General features: G+C 40.4%; 2 protein-coding genes across 6 annotated transcripts in view; one reads left to right on the forward strand and one right to left on the reverse strand.

The window, feature by feature from the left end:
* Positions 1-15,310, reverse strand: part of LOC125839081 (actin-depolymerizing factor 10-like) — an 858,671-nt gene that overhangs the window by 305,909 nt on the left and 537,452 nt on the right. The window lies entirely within an intron of this gene.
* LOC125839036 (uncharacterized) lies at positions 7,156-8,028 on the forward strand. Its single transcript, XM_049518023.1, has 2 exons — positions 7,156-7,342; positions 7,619-8,028. Exons 1-2 carry the CDS (start codon positions 7,156-7,158, stop codon positions 8,026-8,028), a joined length of 597 nt encoding a protein of 198 aa, XP_049373980.1.

Genomic DNA, 15,310 nt, shown 5'->3' on the forward strand with positions numbered 1-15,310 from the left:
GCACAAGCAGCAAATGCTGCACTAGACACGGAATTGGCAACAAAGATGACCAAAATGCGATGTTATAAGTAAAAAGACAGTTGATGTGCGGAAGAAACACGATGCCTTCAAAGATTCAACTATGAAACTTCAGAAGACACGCGGGAAATGCTCTTTCTTCAATCAAGAGCCAATAGTGGTCCAAAAGACACTCACATTGGAGCTACTGAAGAAGATACTGGGGAGGAAATTGTCTATAGGCCTCCTCTTATAGGAACGGTGGAAAGAAGGGAATGAGAAATTGCCCTCGAAGCATACGAGTTTACCCCTCCATGATTAATGCAACAATCGGAAGAAAAATGGCTTGGATAGAAGCCACTTTATCTTTTAGGAGCTTTATTATCTGTTTTTCACTTTCCTTGTAATCACCAGAAATGGAATGAAAATGAAAATTTCCTTTATATTCGAACTACGTAGGGCCTGAATTCTCCTTGGAGATACGTAGGCAGCCTTTCAAGGCCCGGCCCCTATCTTTTTCAAATTTTCTTTTCCCCTCTTTCATTCTACAAGGAAACATTGAGTTCAGATCAACAGATGCGAAGATGCAGCAAGAAGACCTTAGCTCAACGCAATTTAGCCTTTCTGAGTCATTAGCCCCAAAATGAAACGAGAAAATTCCTGCTTGGTCAAAAGATCAGTCCCCATTACTCGTGGATTAACATGTCCTCAAACGAAGCAACTTTTATGTGTTTACCTGCTTTCCTATGTGATATCTTGTGTTATTCATCTATACCTAATACTGACAGATTTGCCTTTGAGTTGTTCTTTTCCTACAGGTAGTTAGAACTGATCTGTGTTGATATACTGGCTGAACACCCCTATTTTACCAGATCTAAAGGACCTATAGATTCCTTCCCTAGTCAAATTCACAAAAGGGAAAAGCAGCAATGGTTGATAACAACGAAGAAACCAGCCTTACTGATGTCGTAGTGGCTCAGCCCTCCCTTGCTGACAGAATGAACTGATCCTACAGTTGATACAACAAATTGCTGAGATGAGGGTCGAGATGCAGAAAAACAAGATTTGCCTCCTCCGTTTTTTGCTGTCAACACTCAACCAGACGGAAGACCTCCAGCTCAAATTCCCCTCCTAACGTGGAACAAGCTCAAAACCTTCAAGCCTGCTCGTAATCCCTCCATCATTGACCTTACCACCCAAAACCCCCATTACGCCTCAGCTCTTATCAAAACCACCCCCTCCTCAAAATACCAACCTCCAAGCACCACTCCTTCCCCCTAATGCAAACCACCAAACTGGCCTACCCCCCAAGCCAAAACGCTAATAACCCACGCACTTCCCTCCTCACCAAAACCAACCCCCAGACTTATCCCCAAAACTATCACGCCCCTTTAAATGGCCAGAGTCCCTCTATCGCTCCACCACTACCGCAAAAACCTTTTCCAAATACCAGTCCCAACGAGCATGATGCCATGGTTCGGAGCTCGACCACTATGAGGAGAGGGAGAGAGAGTGGAGGTCAAAGGAAGAGACCGCCAAGATAGATATGAAGGAGGAAATTAGAAAAGCCATGAAGGAGTTGAACTGCATTCCTGAGGTCCCGGGTTGAGTTACGAAGACCTGTGCATTCATCCGAATTTGGACCTCCCGGAAGGGTTCAAGGTGCCAAAATTCGACATCTTTGGAGGAACGGGAACCCCTTAGCGCACACTGAGGGCCTACTGTGACCAACTCGTGGGAGTTGGGAGAGACGAAGCTTTGTTAATGCGGCTTTTTAGCCGAAGTTTGAGCGGAGAGGCTCTAGAATGGTTTACGTCTCATGAAACGAAACAGTGGTCTAGCTGGAACGCTCTGGCTAAGGACTTCATCGAACGATTCGCCTACAATGTGGAGATCGTTCCTGATCGTTACTCCTTGGAGAAGATGAAGCAGAAGCCGACCGAAAGTTACAGAGAATTTGCATATAGATGGCGAAAGGAGGCAGCTAGAGTTAGACCTCCTATGTCAGAAAAGGAAATTGTTGAAGTGTTTGTGCGGGTGCAGGAGCCCGAATATTATGACAGAATTATGTTGCTCGTTGGAGCAAAATTTGCTGAGATAGTCAAGGTAGGTGAGACTATCGAAGATGGATTGAGAACCGGGAAGATTGCCCGTGTTGCTGCCTCGCCCGGATCTTCGGGCTTGTTGAAGAAGAAAAGAGAGGATGTGTCCTCTATCTCTTATGAGGGGAAGAAGACCCCAAGGAAATCATCATCATACCAAGGTCGTTCTCGACCTTCACAGAGTTCATACCCGGCTTGTTATGCACAGGCTGATTACCAAAATACCCCTCCCCAGTTACCAAAATACCCCTCCTCCCAGTTATCAAAATACTCCCCCTCTAACTACCAAACTCCCCCCACTATCTACCAAAACTCCCCTCCAGTTACCAGACTCCATCTCATCACTACCGAAATGTTGCCCCCAACTGTGCCAACATTCAGACAAATACCAAACGCCTCCCCCAATGTACCAAGCCCCTGCTCCACTTTACCAAAATACCCCCTCGAACTACCAAGCTCCACAACCAAACTACCAAACCAACTCATATCCAAGATATCAAGCCCCCCGTCCAAACACTCCAAATTATCGTCAAATGCCTCCTCCTCAACAAGGCAATTACGATCCCCCCCATCCTAGATTTGAGAAAAAGTCTGCTAGAATTTTCACTCCGCTTATTGAAGCCAAACAAAGTTGTTCGAACGATTAACGCGGCAGGATATATCATCCAGTAGGGCCCAAGCCGGTTGACACTAGCTCAAAGTTTTATAGACCTGATCAGAGGTGCGCGTATCACTCCAACAGTGTTGGACATGATACTGAAGACTGTATCAACCTGAAGCATATGATTCAAGACCTGATTGACCAGAATGTGGTCTTTCTTCAGACAGTTGCGCCCAATGTCAATAGTAATCCTTTGCCAAATCATGGAGGCACCACTATCAATATGATAGAGATAGATGACGATTGGTGCTTGACAAAGGCAATAGTTCCGATTGCTCCTGATGAACTGGAAAAGGCTGTGGCTTCGTTGAGCATTAGAGAGAAGAAAGAGTTTGTGATTCTGACACCCGAGAAGGCTGTTGCCTTGGTGCCGCGAGAAACTCTTACCCGACCCATTTTGTGATTAAAACGGCTGTTACCCAGGGTATGACCAGATCCGGCAGGTGCTACACACCGGAAGAGTTAGCTCAATGAGGCAGAAGAAGGACCAAACAAAAAGGCCGATCAGTGAAGCCGAGGCCGAGGAGTTCTGGAGAAAAATGCAGCCGAAAGATTATTCGATTGTGAAGCATTTGGAGAAGACGCCGGCTCAGATCTCTGTGTGGGCCTTACTGATGAGTTCGCAGTTACATAGACAAGCTCTGATGAGGGCTTTGGATGATACTTATGTTCCTGTGGGTACTAACAGTGACAATTTAGCAGCCATGATAAACCAGGTCATCCGAGGACACCGAATCAGTTTTTGTGACGAAGAGCTGCCCTTTGAAGCGAAGATGCCTAACAAAGCTATGCATGTCACCTGTATGTGTCGAGACAAGATAATTAATCGCATCTTGGTCGATGACGGATCCGTCTTAATATTTACCCACTTTCGACTCTGAGGCAGCTGAAATTCGACTTGGGAAATTCACCAGAACTAAGTTAATGTGAGGGCCTTTGATGGAGTGCAAAAAGACATATTGGGTGCGGTAAACTTGGATATTCAGGTGGTCCTGCGGATTTTAATGTGGAGTGCCAGGTTGTTGGATATCGACACCAGTTACAACTTACTTTGGGAAGACCGTTTATTCATATGGCTGGGCTGTGTCTTCTACCCTTCACCAACTAATGAAGTTTGTTTGGAAGGCCAAGGAATTGGTCATTTATGGTGAAGGAGCCATTCCAATGGGTATGCACCGATCGTTGATGATGCCTCTCGAGGTTGTGATTTCTACACAGTGGAGTTGGTAAATGCTCCAGAATGGTTTCGAACCAGGTTTTGGATTGGGGAAGCACTTTCAAGGAATCATCGAGCCTATCCAAATTCCCGCCAAAGGAGCAAAGTTTGGTTTGGGATATGTCCCAACAGACGAAGAAGCAAGATGAAAAACAAGAGTGTGGATCAAGCATTGGCCAGGTCAATTCTCATCGGTACCAGTCATTTCCGGTATGAGAAAACGTCAACGATGTTGGTCTCGGGGAAGGAATCTAGGGCCTTTTTGAGGATATTGATGCGGTCATCGAGGAAGAGGCTGGAGATCAGCATCCGTGATGCAGAACCTGATTAGCAATTGCAGAACTAGACCTCCATACCACTCCTGATTTCTCGCTCATCTGGGTAGAAAAGACATGTGTCTTTGTTTGTTTTAAAATCGGTGGTAGTCCGAAAGAGGCCCGAGACCCACCCTTTATGCAATTTTATTTGCTTGAAGTTTTTAAATTCCTTGTGATGTTTAAAAAAGGCAAAATGACCCTCGGCCATGGCCAAAGTTTGCTTGTTTCAATTTAAATGAAAAACCTCTTTTATCAAATTTGTTTGTTACTTATTTGTTTATATTTTATTTCCTAACTTTGTTTGTTTATGATTTCAGTAATATTAATTTAAAACCTGTCAATGTCATGTCATGTCATGAACCGAGTGAACAAAATGAGGCAGGTGATAATGAGTGTGAGGATATGAAGAAGAAAATGAGGTTCCCGAACATGTTGCTGAAGAGTTTCGACAATTCGAAAATCAACACAAGCCAAATTTGAAGAAACCGAAACTATGAATCTCGGAGATGAGGAATGGTTAAAAAGTAAGAATCAGTGTCCATCTGACAGAAGCCAAAGAAGGACCTGGTTCGCTTGCTTAGGAGTACATTGATGTATTTGCCTGGTCTTATAAAGACATGCCAGGCTGAGCACGATATGGTGTCCCACAAGTTGCCGATCAATCCAGATTTCAGTCCAGTAAAACAAAAGACTCGAAGTTCAAGCCTGAGTTGAGTTTGAAGATCAAAGAGGAGATTACAAAGCAGATCGAGTCTCAAGTAGTGGAAGTGACGCAGTATCCAACTTGGTTAGCTAATGTTGTTCCGATTGCCAAGAAAGACGAAAAATCAGAATTTGTGTCGACTATAGAGATCTCAACAAAGCTAGCCCGAAAGATAATTTTCCATTGCCAAACATTCACATTCTTATTGATAACTGTGCTAAGCATGAGATGCAGTCGTTCGTGGATTTTATGCGGGCTATCACCAGATCCTGATGGATGAAGAAGATGCAGAAAAGACAGCTTTCATCACGCCTGGGGGTATATCATTATCGGGTGATGCCTTTTGGTCTCAAGAATGCCGGTGCTACTTACATGAGGCCATGACAACCATTTTCATGATATGATTCACAAGAGATCGAAGTGTATGTAGATGATGTCATAATCAAGTCCCGCGAGAGTTCGGATCACTTGACTCACTTGAGGAAATTCTTTGATCCTTACGCCGATACAATTTGAAGTTAAATCCCGCCAAATGTGCTTTTGGGTGCCAGCTGGCAAGTTGTTGGGATTTATAATCAGCAGAAGGGGCATTGAGCTTGACCCTTCCAAGATCAAGGTGATCCAGGAATTACCCCCTCCAAAGACCAAGAAAGAGGTGATGAGTTTTTGGGATGGTTGAACTACATCAGCCGGTTCATAGCTCAATCCACCGTGGTGTGTGAGCCCATCTTTAAGTTATTAAAAAAAGATGCCTCGACCAAGTGGACCGGAGAATGTCAAACTGCTTTTGATGCTATCAAGAACTATTTGTCCAATCCACCGGTGTTGGTCCCTCCGCGAGAAGGGAGTCTGTTATTGCTATATTTGTATGTCTCAGATAACGCATTGGGATGCATGCTTGGTCAACATGACGAAACTGGGAAGAAAGAGCGAGCCATTTATTACTTGAGCAAAAAGTTCACTCCATATGAGGCTCGTTACACTCTTTTGGAGAGAACATGTTGTGCTTTGACTTGGATCGCTCAAAAGTTGAGACATTATTGTCTTCATACACCACATACCTTATTTCCAGGATGCACCCGTTGAAGTATATTTTCCAGAAAGCAATGTCGACTGGGAAGTTGGCTAAATGGCAAATGCTTTTGAGGGAGTTTGACATTGTGTATGTGACTCAGAAGGCGATAAAGTGCAAGCCTTGGCTGACCATCTTGCAGAGAATCCAGTTGATGAAGAGTACGAACCGCTCAAGACTTATTTTCCCGATGAGGAAGTTTCGTTTGTTGGTGAGGATATATCTGAAGCGTACCCTAGTTGGAGAGTGTTCTTTGATGGAGCGGCGAACCATCAAGGGAAAGGAATCGGAGCGTCTTAGTGTCAGAAACCGGTCAGCACTATCCTATGGCGGCTAAACTCCGATTTGAATGCACGAACAACATGGCTGAGTATGAAGCTTGCATCATCGGTCTGAAGATGGTAATTGATATGAATGTTCACGAGTTGCTGGTTATTGGAGATTCAGATTTGCTGATTCATCAGGTTCAAGGGGAATGGGCCGTGAAAAACCCAAAGATCACACCATATGTGCGGTATATACAGAAGTTGTGCAAGAGATTTCGCAAGATTGAGTTCAGACACACTCCCGAGGACACAGAATGAGTTGGTCGATGCTCTTGCCACCATCGCGTCAATGATTAAGCATCCAGATACATGTTATATTGATCCAGTGGATATAGAGGTGAAAGAGCACCTGTCCATTGCTCACATATTGAGGCGGAACCAGATGGTTTGCCTTGGTATTTTGACATCAAGAAGTATTTAGAGGATGGGACTTGTCCTGAGAATGCAACGTTCAACCAGAAAAAGTCGATACGCCGTATGGCCCTCAATTTCTTTGCAAGTGGGGAAATCCTTTACAGGAGGACTCCAGATTTAGGTCTTCTCAGATGCGTTGATGCTAATGAAGCTGCAAAGTTTCTTGAACAGATACATGCCGGAGTTTGTGGTACTCACATGAATGGGCTCACTTTGGCAAGGAAGATCCTTCGAGCCGGTTATTTTTAGATGACTATGGAACATGATTGTTGCAAGTTTGTGCAGAAATGTCACAAATGTCAAGTGCATGGAGATTTGATTGAGTGCCGCCTCATGAACTCAATGCCATGAGTTCACCTTGGCCATTTGTAGCTTGGGGCATAGATGTCATTGGTCCAATAGAGCCAGCCGCCTCTAACAGACACAGATTCATTTTGGTTGCCATTAACTATTTCACCAAGTGGGTGGAAGCAGCTTCGTACAAGTCGGTAACGAAGAAAGTTGTAGCTGATTTTGTTCGCAACAACCTGATATGTAGGTTTGGGGTACCGGAATCGATTATAAATGATAATGGAGCGAATCTCAATAGTCATTTGATGAGAGAGATATGTGAACAACTCAAGATTACTCACCGGAACTCAACCGCCTATCGTCCCCAAATAAATGGAGCCGTGGAAGCTGCCAACAAGAACATAGAGAAGATTTTGAGGAAAATGATTGATAATCGCAGAGGTTGGCATGAGATGTTGCCATATGCTTTGTTGGGTTACCGAACGACTGTCAGAACATCAGCTACTCCATATTTGCTAGTATATGGAACAGAAGCAGTCATACCTACAGAAGTTGAAATACCTTCATTGAGAATCATCCAAGAAGCTGAATTGGGTGATGTAGATTGGATTCGCAAGCGGATTGATCAGTTAACATTGATTGATGAGAAGATAATGGTTGTTGTTTGTCATGGTCAACTTTATCGACAGAGAATGATTCGTGCTTTCCACAAAAGAGTAAGAACCAGAATATTTGAAGTGGGTCAGTTGGTCCTTAAACGCATTTTCCCTCATCAGGATGATTACAAAGGGAAATTTGCACCAAATTGGCAAGGACCCTACATGGTTCGCAAAGTATTATCTGGAGGTGCCTTGGTCCTGTCGGAGATGGATGGTACCGAATGGCCGAAACCGATCAACTCAGATGCTGTCAAGAGATATTATGTGTAAAGTTTCAGTTTGTATTTTCTGTCATTTCCTTGTAATCATTCCAGTTGCTTGTAATCGCTTTGTTTAAAATTTCATCCCTTTGTAATGAACTATGTCTGACCTGAATTCTCAAGAATAAGATAGGTAGGCGGCCTATGTCGGCCTCGGTCACCCATTTATCCCTTTTTAATATTTCTTTGTATTTGAACTACGTTCGACCTGAATTCTCAAGAATGAGATACGTACGCGGCCTATGTCGGCCTCGGTCAGTTTCTTTGTAAATTCCTTATTTTTGTTAATCCTCGAGAAGGGGAACTACGTTTGACCTGGTTCCTGCCTCAACGGGATACGTAGGCGCCACAAGGGCTCGGTCATATTTCCCATAAAGATTTCTATTTCTCCTTACAATAGAAACAAGGATAGAATTTTTGAGAGGGACTCAAAAATTCTCGAGAAGAAGATTTCCAACAAAGTCAAGACTGAAATCACTTTGAGATTTGCAACTGGGACAAATTTTTTGAGAATATCTCAAAAATTCTGTGATTTGCTCACCAACGATTAAAGATAAGCCAAGACAGTTAACTGGGACAGAAATTTTGAGATGACCTCAAAATTTCAATAGGTTCTATCGGCAGTTTAGAACAACTTTGAATACTTCCCAACAAGTAATCAGATAGATCCCAAAACATCAACTCCAAATGGCGTTCACTAAGCTTGGCTGACATTTTCCAAATGCTACTTTTTGAAAATCTATTTTTTCTTAAAACTTTTCCTACATGTTTCAATTATTTTTGCATAAAAATGTTTTGTCTTATCTATCAAGAAGCGGGAGATCGCAGAAATCAACCGGAGATAGCAAGACAAGGAGCAGACAACCAAAGAGATCAACACATATCAATTCATTTTGTAAAAAATTAACATTTTTTCTGTGGATGCAGGTCTATAGGTTTGCCTCAAGATCGGCATATTCTTCCATTCAATAAATATGGAGAAGTCAAAAGGGCGAAGAGCTCCCCAAATTGACAACTTTTTTGTGGATGCAGGAAATATTTCATGTTTCTTATACCAAGAATTGGGAATATGAGTAGCATTAATTTATTCAAATTCTCAGCAAGGCATGGTTCATAACGAACATGCAATTATGTTCGGAGATGGGACAAATGAAAACCTTGAAGAGAGAAATATTATTATTTTCTAGCAACGAAAGATATCTGGAAGACATTTTACCTGCATTACATTATCAGATATGATAATATTCTTACCCTGAAGGTTATTTATATTGCATTGTCGAATGAGATGATGCCACTACTCTAAGATTTAATCACATCGTATTGTCGATTGAGACGATATCACTACCCGGAGATTCATTTATATCGTATTATCGAATGAGATGATACCATTACTCTGAGGGTCATTTTTATTCGTATTGTCGATTGAGACTATTGGATGTGATGTTTTACACACTGTTTTCCTCGCCTTTTACTTGGTTTTGATGTACTTGAGCTGAGGGTCTCTCGGAAACAGCCTCTCTACCTCTACGATGTAGTGTCAAGGTCTGCGTACACTCTACCCTCCCCAGACCCCACCTAGTGGGATTTCACTGGGTATGTTGTTGTTGTTGTTGATTGAAACGATATCACTACCCGGAGAGTCATTTATATCGTATTATCGGATGAGATGATACCATTACTTTGAGGGTCATTTTTATTCGTATTGTCAATTAGGACGATACCGCCACCCAGAAGGTACCCAGAAGATCACCTAGGTTGTCTGGTGAAGCATAATCTTCGTTCGGTACTAGGGATGGCGTCATCAGAGAAGATTTATGCATCGCGAGAAAAGAGATTCATGCATTGCAAGAGAAGAGTCATGCATTGCAAGAGAAGATTCATGCATCGCGAGAAAAAAGATTCATGCATTGCAAGAGAAGAGTCATGCATTTCAAGAGAAAATTCATGCATCGCGGGAAAAGGAAGTCAAGCATCGCGAGAAAAGAGATTCATGCATCGCAAGAGAAGATTCATGCATCGCGGGAAAAAGATTCATGCATCGCGAGAAAAAAGAGATCCATACATCGCAAGAGAAGATTCATGCATCGCGGGGAAAGATTCATGCATAGCGAGAAAAGAGATTCATGCATCGCAAGAGAAGATTCATGTATCGCGGGAAAAAGATTCACGCATCACGGGAAAGGAATTCCTACGTCGCAAGAGAAGGATTCATGCATAGCATGAGAAGAAGTTATATATCGCAAGAGAAAGATTTACCCATCACGAGAAGATCGACATCGACCACATCATTTTTCTTTGCACAAACAATATCAAAAGAATTATCAACATATTACATCAGCTTATTTAATTGTTTTGACATCAAAGGAAGAGTACATGAAAGATTATATTATAGACATGAGACACAAGCTTTATTTGCTTCACATCAAATCTGATGGAGTTTACGTCAAATGTTCAAGGAGAGAAATTAAGTGTCAACACGGTAAAAGACATTGTCTCCCATTTGAATTGCATTTTTATACTGATGAGTTTTATATCAGTCTTTGTCGAGAGCATCCAAAAGGATGAATTCTCCAAAAACAAACCACAGGTGCGGACGACATCAAAAGGGATGCAGCACAACGTGGAACTTTTTCTTAGCAACGAACTGGAACTTAGTCCAAAGAGGAGTGACAAACTCTTAGGACACGAGCAGAGGAACAACTTCCACCATAATCAAACCACACCCCTATCAGAAGGCATGTGGGTTTTTCTTAAGTTTGTCAGTTTCAGTTGCGCTTCCGGAAATTTTTGGCCTCTACCGGAAGCGGCTTTCCAATCCGAGTGACAAATGTGCCAATAGCTTTGGGAATTATGTCTGTGTAAGTTCTTAATTATGGGTGTGAAGCGCGCCACATTCATGGCTAAGAGGTTGTAAGCCTCCTTCTCATACTCAACTTACTTTGTCGTTTTTCCAGAACAAAGGTGATCTAGCATAATAGATTTTCTTTTTAACCGTTCGAGTCGAACTGCAAGCGGCCTGAATTCTCATATGGCCTGAGATATAATTCCTAAAGTCCGTACCAAAACCCTTTTCGAAAGATGAAGATGTGGGCGGTCAAAAATTGGATTAGTCAATTTCATTTTCCTCAGATTCCTTGCATCAATCAAAGTAAAATGAGGGACAGTTGTTGACACCCAATTTTGACCCTCCCCGATAGGAATTAATTCACGAGCTTCCTAATTTCCAAACGATTTAGAATAATTAGTTTTATAAAATTCAAATACTTTGCAAAGTCATCTTAAGTGATTTTGGTCGATTTTCATAATTTATAAATAATATATATTTCATGTAATTTTATATATCTATAATTAGTATATTTTATAAATATTTGGAAAATCATCTCGAAAAGATTTTATATTAAATATTCTATTAAAAGTTGTTTAGTTATATAATAGTTTATATTTCAAAATCATTTAGTTTATAATTAAATTGATTATTTTATTTCACTAAGATTAAGAAGCTCGTTAATTAATTAATATTAATTTATCTTATTTGAGTTTTAGCTAATTTTATTAATTAAATTCGAAATGGCTTAATTCAATTGGCTATAATCTAAACCCATTTAACCATTCCTAATCTAACCCTTTCCCCTTAAACCCAGCAACCCAAATAATTCCCAGATTTATCCAAGCCCAATTTAATTAACCCCTGGCCCACAAATTCTCCCAAATCCAAACTAACAACTTACAGCAGTACTAATCGACAACCCAACCCATTCCCATTCCCATTTCTCCTATTCCCAACTTAATCCAATTCGGCCAGCCCATTTCACCCCAACCCGGCCCAATTCGCTGGTAACAAAGAACCCAGCAGCTTCCTTATCCCTTTTTCACGATTACAGCACATGACCAAGAACAACAACATAGATGGCATCAAAATACAGCAACAACAGCATGCGTGAACGACACCACCCGACCCCATACGCACCTCGTCTTCTCCACGCGAAGGCGAGTTCACGGAAACAGCAGTAACGTTCACAAATAGATGGAAAGCGATTCACGGCGTCTATGAGTACAACAATACTCTGTCCTTCCTTGTCGTCTTCTTCATGTCCCTCTTCGGGCAGCAGCACGCGCTTCTCACTACTTCCTCTTTCATAATGGTTTGACTCTGCGAAAAAGAGGTGCTTCACCAAAATGGTGAAAGTTAGAGTTTGAATTTTTTTTTGGAATGGGCCTCGCCCATATCCGAAAATCTCCCGCCTATCCACCCGTTTTGCCCTAGTTCCATTGATAAATAGCTCTATGTCCTTCATTGTTAGAAAAAAAGAGGGGAGACAGGGGAAATTTTTTGAAAAAACTAGAGTCAAGAAAAAGGGTGAAATTTCTTTGAACGATTCTTATAGTTGAGAAGTTTTAGACGGCCTTTTCTCTCAATTAGGAGAAGCAAAAATTCCTCATTCAAAGCTAGTTTGAAGTTCTTGGTCGACTGTTTCAGTTTCGAATTCGTGTGGTGAAAAACTCGTCTGCTCGTTGCTGTCCAGTTCGCCGCACTTAAAAAGGTAAACCTCATTCTCTCGTATCACCCATTTCCTAAGCCTTAGACTGTTCACTGTTTAAAGGATACAAGCTATATGAAATGTTGAAATTTTGGAAGTAATCTTGGCTTGCTCTTGAGTTCAAATTAGTGATGCATCTTCGTTCGGTTTATCAGAACTTTCTAGTCCGTTTGGTTAGAAGTCTTGCCGATCCTATGTGTTTCTAAGTTGTTTTTCCTCCTACTTTCTTATCATTTAGCTGTTAATCTTGTTGGTTGGCTGTAGCTTAGGGTGATTGTGACTTTTTTTTTTCTGAATTTAGAATGTCGTTTCTCTCAGTCTGATGAGCGAGGTTGTGTTCATACATTTTTGGCTAGCATGTTGTGTGCTTTCTTCCTCTTATTTGGCATTGTGTTTGTTGTATCCATGCTTATTTAAGTAGTATGGCACGTATTTTAGTTACTTGCAGCTCCAAATCTCATTCATATTATTGTTAGTCGCGCAGTTCCTATTACATTGTATGTTAAGTCATTTTTCTTAAGTTCGTCCTAACTTAACTAAGATAGGAGCTAAGTTGGTAAGTTGTTAAAATACTTACTTAGGACAGTTTGGTTTTGTTTCGTTCTCTCATTATTCTAAGAGAGTTTGATGTTCTTATTTCTTCCCCATTTTTGTTATACGTTGAAGCATATTATGTTTTAAAGGGGTAAGAGTTGCATGTCATTTATAATGTTTTTTTTTTAGTTACTAGCATGATTTACCATTTTATTTATGTCATAGGGCATACATGTTATATTGCAGTAATCCCGTTGCTAAGCCTCTCTTTTTTCTTTTTTTTTTTTAGAAAAAGAAAGAAACAAAAAAATGCATATCCACACTTCCCTCGTTTTTTTTTATCACTCGGCAGTAAAAAGTAAAAAAAAATAAAAATAAAATGATAGTCCTTTCATTATATATTATTTCATTCCCTCTTTTATGATAAATGATTGTTTGACAACACAAGATTTTAATATATTAATTCGGTCTAATTCTCTTCTATGCTTTGGGTTACTTATTTGATTGAGTTGGTGTCAAAGTTCTTTAAATATGCTATTTTCTCAAGTCATTGGAAAAATTAAGTTCACTAACATGTTTTTCCCTTCTTTTTTTTGTTGAATGCGAACCCCTCTTGAGTCCGTGGGGACTCCACTTCCTATCCTTGCATTTCAGGGATTTTGCTTCTCTTTATCGAGTCCAAATAGTCGGTGAACATGTTGCAGGCATTACGGGCTGGAAGTTGAATTCTCATGTTCCGGAAACTCGAAAACAAGCTGAAATACAGCTTGTATACAGCTGTATACATGAGTATACAGTCGAAAAATAACAATATACAGGGAAAAACGTGAGGACTGCAGGTGGAAAAGGCGGAAATACATAATTGAAACAAAATTACAGGTCCGGGAGTCTAAAAATTAGCGGTATACATGGTGTATACCTCGAATATACACTTGATGTATATCATGATCAATGAAGATGGAAAAAGGGCCAAAAGCCCAATAAGTTGTTATTTTTGCAGATTTAGGAATTTGGGCCCAAATTCAATATACTTCCTTTCCCTCTCTTATTTATTTTATTGTATTTGACTAATACTTCGATCATCTTATGGTTCAATTTAATTAAATTCCCCCAAGAATGGTCATTTCATGTTATTTTCGAATTAAAGTATATATTTTTTATTACTTAGTTTTTATTTTAATATTAGGCTTGTTGATATTTTATGAACTATTCCCTTTAGAAATTTCCCCTTTAGTTCACTTCCCTTTAGATAAATAAAAATGATAAAAAATGATAATTGTAATAAATAAATAAATGAGTTCATTTATTTGGTTACCTTTTTTTTTAAAAAATAGTTAAAATAAATGAGTTCATTTACTTAGTTAAAATTTTAAATAGTTTAAATAAATGAGTTCTTTTACTTAGTTAAAATTTCAAAAATTAGTCAAGGTCGTTACGAGTTCTTTTTACTTAGTTAAAATTTTAAAATTAGTCGAAATCATTTTGGTCAAATCGTCGGTCAACCGCGAGTTAGCGGGCATTCCGAGGGTCAAACACCTTCTCGGAATGTACATTTGAACTCGAACCCTTTTTCAATTGATTTTATCTGTCTAAGTCTTTTGAAAAATCTTATATTTTTTCTTGATTTTTTACTAAAAATTAAGTGGTGATTTTGTTCTTTTGGAAATTCGATTTCTCTTAAACCATAAGTTTAATCAGTTTTTCGAAAACTCAGTCATTTTTTCCTTTACATATATTTTTAAGTAAATCAAAGAACATACAAACTATTATGGCACTGACCGCCACCTGTACCAGATAAAGCACCTTGCTGGTTTGGGGGACCTGCTGGTGCTGCTGGAACTGTAGATTGAGCCCTATTAATATTACCTCTTTGCCCCTGCCTGGCAGAAGGGTAATCCTTTAACTTATGGTTGGATTGACCATACTCAAGGAATCCTTCCTTGCCTATAAGACACTCGCTCGGATGGTTCTTACCACACTTTGGACAAGTTGGGTATGTCCTATTTCTCGAAACACTCCCCTGAGACTTAGAGCCTGGTGCCCTACTATTCTGATCTTGTTGAAGGTGTGAGTGATTTCCACCACTCGATTTCTGCTAAGAGTACTCATAGTTCCATGTTCTAGCTCTCTAGTTATCCTTAGCTATTTCCTTAAGCTTATCTTTCTTAACCTGCTGTGCATGAGTCATGAGCCTATAAATATTCATATCCTCTAACAAGA

This window comes from Solanum verrucosum, unplaced genomic scaffold (assembly GCF_900185275.1).
Source record: "Solanum verrucosum unplaced genomic scaffold, falcon-dt-bn FXZP01000163.1, whole genome shotgun sequence".
NCBI lineage: Eukaryota > Viridiplantae > Streptophyta > Magnoliopsida > Solanales > Solanaceae > Solanum > Solanum verrucosum.

Bases quoted from the DNA above. Each gene is read 5' to 3' on its own strand.
- LOC125839036 (XM_049518023.1), top strand. From the start codon at position 7,156: ATGAGTTCACCTTGGCCATTTGTAGCTTGGGGCATAGATGTCATTGGT. The intron at 7,343-7,618 runs GTAGGTTTGGGG...CATATTTGCTAG, and splicing joins TGTTCGCAACAACCTGATAT to TATATGGAACAGAAGCAGTC.